The sequence below is a fragment of the Apium graveolens genome, chromosome 8 (genome assembly GCF_009905375.1).
Source record: "Apium graveolens cultivar Ventura chromosome 8, ASM990537v1, whole genome shotgun sequence".
Taxonomy (NCBI): Eukaryota; Viridiplantae; Streptophyta; class Magnoliopsida; order Apiales; family Apiaceae; genus Apium; species Apium graveolens.
The window spans coordinates 51809669-51819837 of NC_133654.1; the positions used below are offsets into that span (position 1 = coordinate 51809669).

At 41.2% G+C, this 10169-nt stretch overlaps 1 protein-coding gene across 1 annotated transcript; it reads right to left on the reverse strand.

Moving 5' to 3' along the window:
* Positions 1–494: 494 nt before the first annotated feature.
* On the reverse strand, positions 495–1004 carry LOC141679573 (enoyl-CoA delta isomerase 1, peroxisomal-like). The gene has a single exon (XM_074486039.1). The coding sequence runs from the start codon at positions 1002–1004 to the stop codon at positions 495–497; it is 510 nt and encodes a 169-aa protein (XP_074342140.1).
* Between the last annotated feature and the right edge of the window lie 9165 nt (positions 1005–10169).

Below are 10169 nucleotides of genomic sequence, written 5' to 3' on the forward strand. Positions count from 1 at the left end.
GCTTCGTTTACCCAGCAGCTATCATATTTTCAAAAACACTCAATCATAGTAATACAAGCACCTTAATTTTGATACAAACAAACGTTATAAAGAACTTCTGCATTAATGGAAGATGTGTTGCTTGGGCAATACATACAAATTAAGATTGGGCACCAAAGTTAAACACACAAACAGACATACGTGAATGTTGACAACATGGGTTGAACGTAAACTTTTATTTTTGGGGTAAAAACGTAAACATAAATATTATAAAGACAAGATTTGAATTTTTTATCATTTAACACTGTAAGCAAAATCTATACCTTCCTATTGATCCTGTTGGACAACTGCACTCGGATATTTTGGTCTTTAGGATAGACAAAAAAGGATAGGTGGCAGAACATCCACATTATTTCTTATTTAAATTAACCAGAGAGTGGTTACGTGTGTATATGAAACCATATTGATCCAATTGCAGGTAAATGAGCATGTTTAGGGGGCTCATCTTGCCTAGATCAAAGTCGAGATGTAAGGTCCTTGATAGGTATAAGAGAATTCTTCACACTTTCGTCAGTTTCAACAACACTTAGCGCCTGCAACACTTCCGGAAATAGAAGTTTTCGATTTTCTGCATACACATGCCCTTTCCACTTCCTCATGACCAGCTGTTCTCCCAGCTCTATAGCCGCGGCCACCGTCTCCTCTACAGTATCATAGGCAGCGTCAATAATCCCCTTCTCCACCGCCATCGTGGCTGGAATCTTCTGGGCACTCATAATGAGATCACGCCAAACAGCTGGACTTGAAATTTTGGCCCTAATTGTGGCTCTTATATAAGGGGAAGTAGGCACAATCCCGATATCGTTATAATTAATGTACAAATACCCACGGTCCTTTCTCATGAAAACATGGTCATGGCAAAGGGCGAGAATGACACCAGCACAAGTGGCATGCCCATTGACAGCAGCAATGGTTGGCATAGGGAGAGACATGAAATCAGTGAAGAGGGCTCTTATTTTGGCCATCAAAAACAAGAATTTTTGTTTGTTTGATTGAGCCCATGGTATGTCCCCCCATTGGAGAAAAACATCCCTTCTCCAGTAGTTATAAGGGCGGTACAAGTGGAAGGTGTGGCGGTGCTTTCACTTCGAACTCGATGGAGTGCGGAGGAGATAGAATCAATGCGAGATGGGTTGAGACGGTGTTCATCATTGCCAGTAAGTGTGAGAATGTAAATACTTCCGCGTTTTGCTAAGGTACACATTCTCGCTGCTATTCTAGTGTCTAGTTTTTCTTTTTTATCAGACTCTGTGTTTATCAAACTGATTTAAGGTTTAAGTTGAAGGTGCTTGTATTTATATACACTGGAGAGTGGAATTAGACTTCAAACGTGGGCTACAATCTTTAAGATATCTTTCAGAATAGAAACAGCCTCTTTGATGTTCACTTAACCTGACTAGTAAGAATTTGAATGTGCACGTGCAGATTCTAAATAGTTTAACTCTCCGCCAAGTCTCTAAACTCAGCCCAAGTCTCTGTATATAATTAAAAATATATGTATCATAAGTTGTATGAATATTGAAAGTCTGAAATATATAATAGTTGTATCAAATTGGAAAATGGTTAAAAGGTGCCTGTGAGAATCATAACATGACAAGATGGACGATAAAAATACAAAACCAGATGCATGGAACTTGCCTGCGAGTTGAAAATTCAAGGCAAGCAGAAACTTTCATATCAATACTGTTAAGCAACTCAACAAGTGATCGGTAGATATGGGACCCAGGCGGCTAATATATGATAACTCCGGTGAGCGGGCGGCTCCGTCGTCGGCGTTCCTGGACCTTCCGTGCGTGAGAGAGGTGTAGCTGCAGGTTGGGCGCCTGCAAAACAACACCGGAAGGGGGGTTTGGCTCCCACGGCGCCTCCGGTGTAAGAGTAAGAACAAGCTTTGGAGAAGATGAAGGTATATATGTTCGTGTGATTTAGAGGCTGCTGTGTATATGTGTATGTGCGATGGCTGCTGTGTGTTTTGAGTGTATGAGAGTGTGTGGGTGCAAGAGTGAAAATATTTCCCAACCCCTAAACCCTTCAGTCTTGGGGGTATATATAGCCCCAAGGTAGGGTTTAGGGGTAGTTACCTCTAAATCTGGGCCGTTGGATGCTGGGACCAGAGGACGCCTGGCTTGGGTGAATTGCTTACACGTGTCCAGGGGAGGACCACCTCCAGAGTACCCTAACGGCATCTGACACGCGTCGTGCTTGTCTGGTGTGCTGGTTGTTGATAGCTTTCATAGTCACGTGCCCACGTACCTTTGCTTGGCGGGTTGTGGGATGTGCATGTGCTTGCTGGGACTTCCCTCATTGTGGTTTCGGCCCTGATCCGGATCCGGGTATGCAGGCGGATCCGGATCCGGGAAGTAGGATAGGCCCGGGCCTGGGCTCCTATGCTTGATTGGCCTGGGAGAGGGGGGTCTTAGCAGGTTGGTTGATCCTGCCTCCCTTTAGTCGAGGTTGACACCTACCCGGGTCTATTATGCCCTATCAATTGCCCCCCACTCCCTTATGCAGATTTTCTGGATGAGGGAGTAGATTAGGATCGCATATTTGGCTTAGAGAAAAATATCTGCCCCTGAATCTGGATCTGGTGCAATGGATATCAATCCGGATTAAAGTATAATAGTTTATTCAGAAAAATTTCTGCTCCTGGTTGCCCCCCAATCCGGATCTGGTGTGATGGATACCAATCCGGATTAAGGCAGAATAGCTGCTCCAGAAAAATATCTGGTCCTGGTTGCCCCCCAATCCGGATCTGGTGTAATGGATACCAATCCGGATTAAGGTAGAATAGTTGCTCCAGAAAAATTTCTGCTCCTGGTCGCCCCCCAATCCGGATCTGGTGTGGTGGATACCAATCCGGATTAAGGTAGAGTAGCTGCTCCAGAAAAATTTCTGCTCCTGGTTGCCCCCCAATCCGGATCTGGTGTGGTAGATGCCGATCCGGATTGAGGTAGAGTGGTTGCTTTAGAAAAAGTACCCGGATTGGACCTGGGTGATTTTCGCTTCCAAATCTGTATCTGGATGAAAATGATCCGGATCAGGGCTCTTGATCCGGGTAGTGTGTAGTGGAATTTGAAAAGTCGAGGAGTTGTAACGTCTTTCAGGTTATTCCCTCCCACGAATTTGAATTTTTGGGTAGTTATTTCCTGAAAACTCGGCCCATAATCATTATGGGTTTTAAATGTGTTTTAATATGTATATAAAGGGTTTTTTTTGTAACTGTTTTTTCTTCCAATCCAGCTCTTCCACGTGGCAGGGGGTTTTCTCTCTCCGTCTCTCTATAAAAGACTCCACCTCCCCCTTCTTTTCTTTTTTATTCTCCCAAAAGAAGCCGAAAAGTCATTTGTTTTTTCTCCTTTTCTCTCTCGTTTTTCTGCAAAACGCGGTGCTTGCGGTTGATTGCTGCCGTTGTGTCTCTGGCCTCTGCATCGATCTCCCATTAATTTGTAAGACCTTCATTTGCTGCTTCGTTTTATTCTTCAGTTTTTATCTTCGATTTTGTTCTTGCTTTTTGTTCTTCGATTTTGCGTGCGTCGACTTGATAGTAGATACCCCTCTTTTTTGCTTGTTTTTGTAATGGTTGTGTTTGATTTTATTTGATTTTGATGTTTAAACATGTTTAGATCTGTGCTTTTTTGCTTGTTTTTGGCTGTTTTGTTGCAAAGGAAATCGTGTTTTCGGGTTCAATTTTTCTGGGTTCTTGGGCCTGTTCTTGCTGTTGTTGGCTGAAATGTATGTGTGTATAGGCGAAAACCTTAGGTTTTGCTCTTTGATTTTCAAAAGTAACTGTTTGTGGGTTAGGGTTTTGATTTTGATCCGGGTCGAGTGTATAGGATCCGGATCTGGGGGAGGTTTCTGTGTAGAATTATATGACGGGTTTAAGGTGTTTTTGGTTTCTTTTGATCCGGGTATATGGGTTTTGTTTTAAGTTTTTTGTTGCTATGGGTCCGGATCTGGGTATTTGCCACCAAGATCCGGGTCCATGGGGGGTTTGCTTTTGTGGTTTGTAGTTAACATGATCCGGATCGTTGATGTTTTTCCGGGTTGGACTTGCATTGGTGGTCCGGGTCATTAGGTTATGATTAAATTAACATAACGTACCTGATCCGGACCACTTAGTAAGACAAATAAAATCTGTAGGGTACAGACTAACTGACCTTCAATTTAATAGGTATATGGTCCGGACCAAGGAGCGAGCTAGGAAAGTATATAATTGCTATCCAAACTTTTCTGAGGAAGAGAGTGATCCGGATTCGTCTGGTAGAGAACAGATCCAGGGCGAGATGGTTAGAAAGGGGTCTGGGTCTGTGGGAACAATTACGAGCTTCCGGTTCAAGAGGCTTCCAGAAAACTCTGTTATTTTTACGCCAGAGGGCCGCTGGTCTGATATTAAGTATCATTTCGTGAGAAAGCCACCCGGGTTCGAGGATAGCATTTATTATACCCGGGTCAGATATGAGAGGCACGAGGATGGGCACCCGGGTATTTATGACCAATGTGCTCTGGAAGCAGCTTTTGCTTCCTTTGGGATCAGCCGGGATCATTACCAGCTGAAGGATTTTCATGTTGAGGCTGACCCGGGTGATATGGACAAGGCGATCCGGGCTGCTTTTCAATTGACCAGTGATATTGCTTGGAGGTGGCCCAAACCGTATGAGAGGATCTTCCATCGTCCTGCGGATGGTTTTGTTCCGGTTTAGCTGGAGCATCTAAGGTCCGGGTGGAGCCCCAGGTGGCACATTTTTCTGAAGCACCTTTGTAAGTATGTCTACAGGATTTCTCCTATGCAGATAACTACGAATGAGATCAAGTCTATGACCTGGTTCATAGCTTGCTGTAACAAGTTCGGGCTCCTTCCAACCTTCAAGTTATTCCACCAGATTTTTTACCTTTCTAGGTCAAGCCAGAAACCTTTCTACGAGCTGAGGTTCCGGGCAGCAGAGTGCGGATTCGGTCCAGGTAGGTCCAAACCAGTTATGCACCAGACCTCTTTGAAGCATTGGAATGGGGAGATACTGATGTTGAAGGGTTACGACTTGGAGTATCTTCCTTATTTCACAACTGGGGAGGTTAAGACGAAGTTCAACCCAGAGATCTTAGAGGGGGAGGCTGTAGACCAAGTTAGAAAATTTTGTGATAGTCTCGGGTTCCAGCCAACCCGGGATACGTTTATGAACCATAAACTCATGTTCCAACTTGGCTGTAAGTTCTTTTTTAACATGCTTTTTTTTTATCCGGGTCTCCATCCAAGCTTGGAGAACCGGATTACCTTTCTTTTGCTTGTAACTTGTAATCTTTGGTCCGGATCAACATACCTTTTGTTTTTTACTTGTAGCTGATTTGCATAAAACGTCTTGACATGGTCCGGGCTTACTGCATTATTCTATTTCCAGATTTAGTAGTCTTTGCATTTTTATCGATCCTATGCTGATAGTTTCTCTTTTCAATTTTTCAGGTTTGCCGCATTACAACCCTGCATCCCGGGCCATAATGTCTTCTTCAGCTTATGCAGCAGCTTTTAACTCGTTGGGATTGGCGTACAAGACAACAAAGGGGGCCCCTGGTACCGGATCCGGATCTGTGGATGCAGAGGGTGGTGCCGAATCTTCTGCCCCCCGGAATGTGTCTGATCCGGTCAATGTGCCCTTGGCCAAGGACCCGGACATTCAGGAAATCTCTGAAGAGGAACCTCCTTCGAAGAAGAGGAAGTCCGCCCCGGGAAAGCCTCCCCGCGGAAAAACTATTGTTGCTGACCGGGTCATATGCGATTCGGAGGGGAAGGGACCGGATGGGGCTCCTATCCGGGTATGGACAAAGAGCCTTATTGATCTGGCCGGGTTCATGTCCAGTATCCCCTCAGAAGAAGATTGGGAGGAGGTCGAGGGCTACAACATGGCTGCTGCCTTGAAGAGGGTCACTGGTCAATGGGGGCAGGTAATTTCTGGATTTTTATGCTCTTAGTTCTGGATTATGCCCCGAATTTACTTTGTGCTTTGCTCAGTATTTTTTTTCTTTTCTCAGCTTGGGAGTGCAATATCCATTTGCTCCAACGTTGCTTTCACTGAGCTCAAGGAGGCCAACAACCGGACCAAAGCAGAGAAGATGCTTTCTGATTCCCTGAGGGGTGAGTTGGAGGAGGCCCGGGAGGGGTTTCGTGTTGTGGAGTCCGGGTTGAACGAGAAGCTGAAGGATTCGGAGACCCGGGCTGAGGGGCTGGCCAAAGAAGTTGAGAGGCTCAAGTCCGAGCTTGCTGCTAAGGAGAATCTGAATAAGGAGGCCATAATTGCTGAGTTTAAGGCCAGCGACGTTTATGATTTCGAGGTTGCTCAGGCCGGGGTTCCCGAGGTGCGCAGGTCCTGGGTTGTTGTTGAGCGCCATATAAAGACAGACCCGTTTGCTTCTTGGGAGAGCTTTATTCAAGAGTTTCTTGCTGCAAAGGCTGCGGTTGAGCAGGGTCAAGGGGAACCGGAACCCTATGATGGCCCGAGCCCCAGCTTCCTCTAAATCCGGACCAGCTTTGCAAAGCTTCTCGGGCTCAGCCCATGTAATTTCATTTTCTAGGATCTCCAATTCTCGTACTATTTGAACTGTTTGTAATATTTGGATTTGTTCCAGATTGATGTCAATCCGGATCCTCCTTTGAACTTTTTCCCCGTTGTAGAAAATGTTTGCTTTTCTTTCTTCTGTTGTTTTTATTTTTATGAGTAATCCGGATCATGGCTATATTGTGCAAATGATCCTGACCCAGGTTGTGGCTATAGCCCCCGATCCGGATGGGCTTTATATCCGGATTGTTTCAGGTATGAAGTCGTATCCGGATTTGCTCTTGAAATTGTTTTTAATCCGGGTATGATGGCCACCTGGGTTGAAGTATTATTTTTTGATTTATGTACTTGGAAAATTTAAGTACATGATGGTTGTTTGCAACCGGGATTTGAATGTTAATCCGGGTTGTTTTTTGCTTTTAAATTTGCTTTCAATCCGGGTATATGAACCACCCGGGTTGATGTTTGCTTTTTTGCTTTATGTACTTTGAAAATTGAAGTACATAATTGTTGTTTGCAACCTGGATTTGAATGTTAATCCGGGTTGTTTTTTGCTTTTAAATTTGCTTTCAATCCGGGTATATGAACCACCCGGGTTGATGTTTGCTTTTTTGCTTTATGTACTTTGAAAATTGAAGTACATAATGGTTGTTTGCAACCTGGATTTGAATGTTAATCCGGGTTGTTTTTTGCTTTTAAATTTGCTTTCAATCCGGGTATATGAACCACCCGGGTTGATGTTTGCTTTTTTGCTTTATGTACTTGGAAAATTGTACATGATGGTTGTTTGTAACCCGGGTTTGAATGCTAATCCGGGTTGTTGTTTTTTTTTTGAATTTAAATTTGCTTTCAATCCGGGTATGTCTAACCCGGATTGGTGATTGCTCCATCTACTTAGAATTTTTCTAAGCAAATAGTTGTTGCTTTGGTTTTTTGCTTCTAACCCGGGTGTGAGAAGGTACCCGGGTTGTTATCTGCTTCCATAACTGGTAATTTAAAAGTAATAACTTTCTGAGAAGGGAAAATTCTTTTCATTGATTTGCAAATTTTTTCATACAAAATATCGGATCATAGATTGGTTGCTTGTTATAGGCTACAAGTTCTGGTTGCTTTTGGTTGCTTTTCTACTGGTAAAACTTTCTGAGCCTGAGTCCATGTTGTAACACCCCCAGATCCGGGGTCGGGGATCCGGGTTGTCACAGTCTTTCTTTCCACAATATCACTTCACTTAATTAATAATAAATAACTTCATGCTGTGACCCCATACTAACACACACCACAACCCGTTATAGTCTCAGAGATGAAATTGAAATAAGTACAAGTCTTTGAATCCACCATTTAAAAGTTATTACAACCCAAAATGATTACTTGATAAATTTACAGTTAATTGCCATTATCTGCCACAAGTTATAATTATACATAATTTGATTCTCAAAAGTAGATGGTCTGAACTACAATGGATCTACCTCTGCAGCTATAGCAGCTACAACATCATCGGGAAGACGCGGGACGCTTCCCATGCGCTTGCGCTGGGTCTGCTGGAGTCTGGCCATCTCTCCTAACTGTTGTTGTGTGATGAAGAAATAAAGCAAGAGTGAGCCTTACAGCTCGCAAGATAATACATAGTGATAACAATAATATAAGTATCTAAATGGATACTTACTAGAATCTTTATCGTGTGTAAGATAATTACTTACTAGATATAAGTAAAAACAAGGAATGAAGTTACCAATACTTCACTACACTTATATCCTTTATAAAGCTACTTGAACTACCACCGTTCAAAGTATTATAAGTTTTAAAAAAAACATCCCATAGATGAGACCACAAGTTAAGACTTGAATAGATTCAATCTTTGAAATATTATTGAATGAAAAAAAGTTACGAGATACTTTATTTAGTCCCGATATATATATATCCACATATATATCTCTTTAAACATTTCCTGGAACCTCTGTTATGTAAAGTATGAACAGAGTTTGAAACATCCAATGAATTTTGGAAAGGAAAAGAATTTTGGCATAAACCAGATATCTTGCTGATCAGGCAAAGATACCAATAAGTAACCTTTTCTACTAGTAGATGGATGAATCCCCCACCGGTCATCACCCTGGCCACATAAGGACCTTGTGCTGGACCGCCACCCGGCCTCTTACGCGTTGATGGACTGCCACCCAGCCACTTACACTTTCATAGACCGTACCCCGGCCTGTCGCTTATGCCGACTCAATTAGATGGGCTTACTTCCCGAACATTGGGCAAGTAATCAATTCATTTACCAAAACTGCAACCTCGTTGCGAATATAAAATACACCACAGAGCCGGATTCCCCAGGTTTTGAGCGAGTATTTAAATCCCCTTAAAAAAGGAAGATCTTAAATATAAAAATGAGTTTTGGGATCCGCTCTGACTTTAAAAATCATTTTGAAGACTCGAAAACACTTTATAGAGTGTTTGGAGTAAAGCTGATTTAATGAAGTAAATCAGTCCCCAGAATATTTAGAAAATGACTGAATATTATTATTTAAATAATATTCCCATAAAGAATAATCTTTATAAAAATAATTGAAGTAGAAGTATTAAAACTTATACTTGAAACGAGTATTAAATAACCAAAGATATACTTATATGAAAGTATTATCTTTATTTGAATAATCGAAAATAAGTTTGATTATTGACACCTTATTCTTTAATAAAATAAAGAATATACCTCAGCAAATAATCGGAGTCATAGATCCTCAAATGAATATTCAAACAATATTCATTATATAATATAAACTGAGTCATAAGCCTTCGAATGAATATTCAAATAATATTCAATAAATAATATAAAAGAGTAATAAGCCCTCGAATGAATATTCAAATAATATTCAATAAATAATATAAAAGAGTCATAAGCCCTCGAATGAATATTCAAATAATATTCAATAAATAATATAAAAGAGTCATAAGCCCTCGAATGAATATTCAAATAATATTCAATAAATAATATAAAAGAGTCATAAGCCCTCGAATGAATATTCAAATAATATTCAAATAAATAAATAAAAGGAGTCATACGCCTTCGAATAATATTCGAAATAATATTCAATAATAAAATAAAGTTAAAGTTATCGAATAAACCTTATTCGATTAATAGTTTGGAAAACTATAACCATATATATATATATAAATATATATATATATATCCATATCCATATATACAAAATCTACTCGGGATCCTCGACTCCCGGTTTTAGAAAATATTTTCACCTTTGGGTCCCTATACTAAGGGTATATGCAAGTTACCTCTATTCTCTAGCATAGGTATTATCAACTGAACCAACAGATATATATTTCAAGAATATAAAACAGGCATGCATATATACCATATCACATGCTACAATATATCGCAAGAATTTGCTAAATAACCAATATGCATTTATCGCAAGATCATGCATATACAAATGTATACATCACAACAACAGTATAACGGATAGAATACTTGCCTGAGCGACTTGGGGTGATAAAAGGCTCGGGACGAGTCTGGTAACCTATAAACAACAAGTAAGTTGGAATTAAACCAAAATCACTTGTAAATCTATA

What these genes read in the sequence shown, in the direction of transcription:
- LOC141679573 (XM_074486039.1), bottom strand. Translation starts at nt 1,004, where the DNA reads ATGGCCAAAATAAGAGCCCTCTTCACTGATTTCATGTCTCTCCCTATG.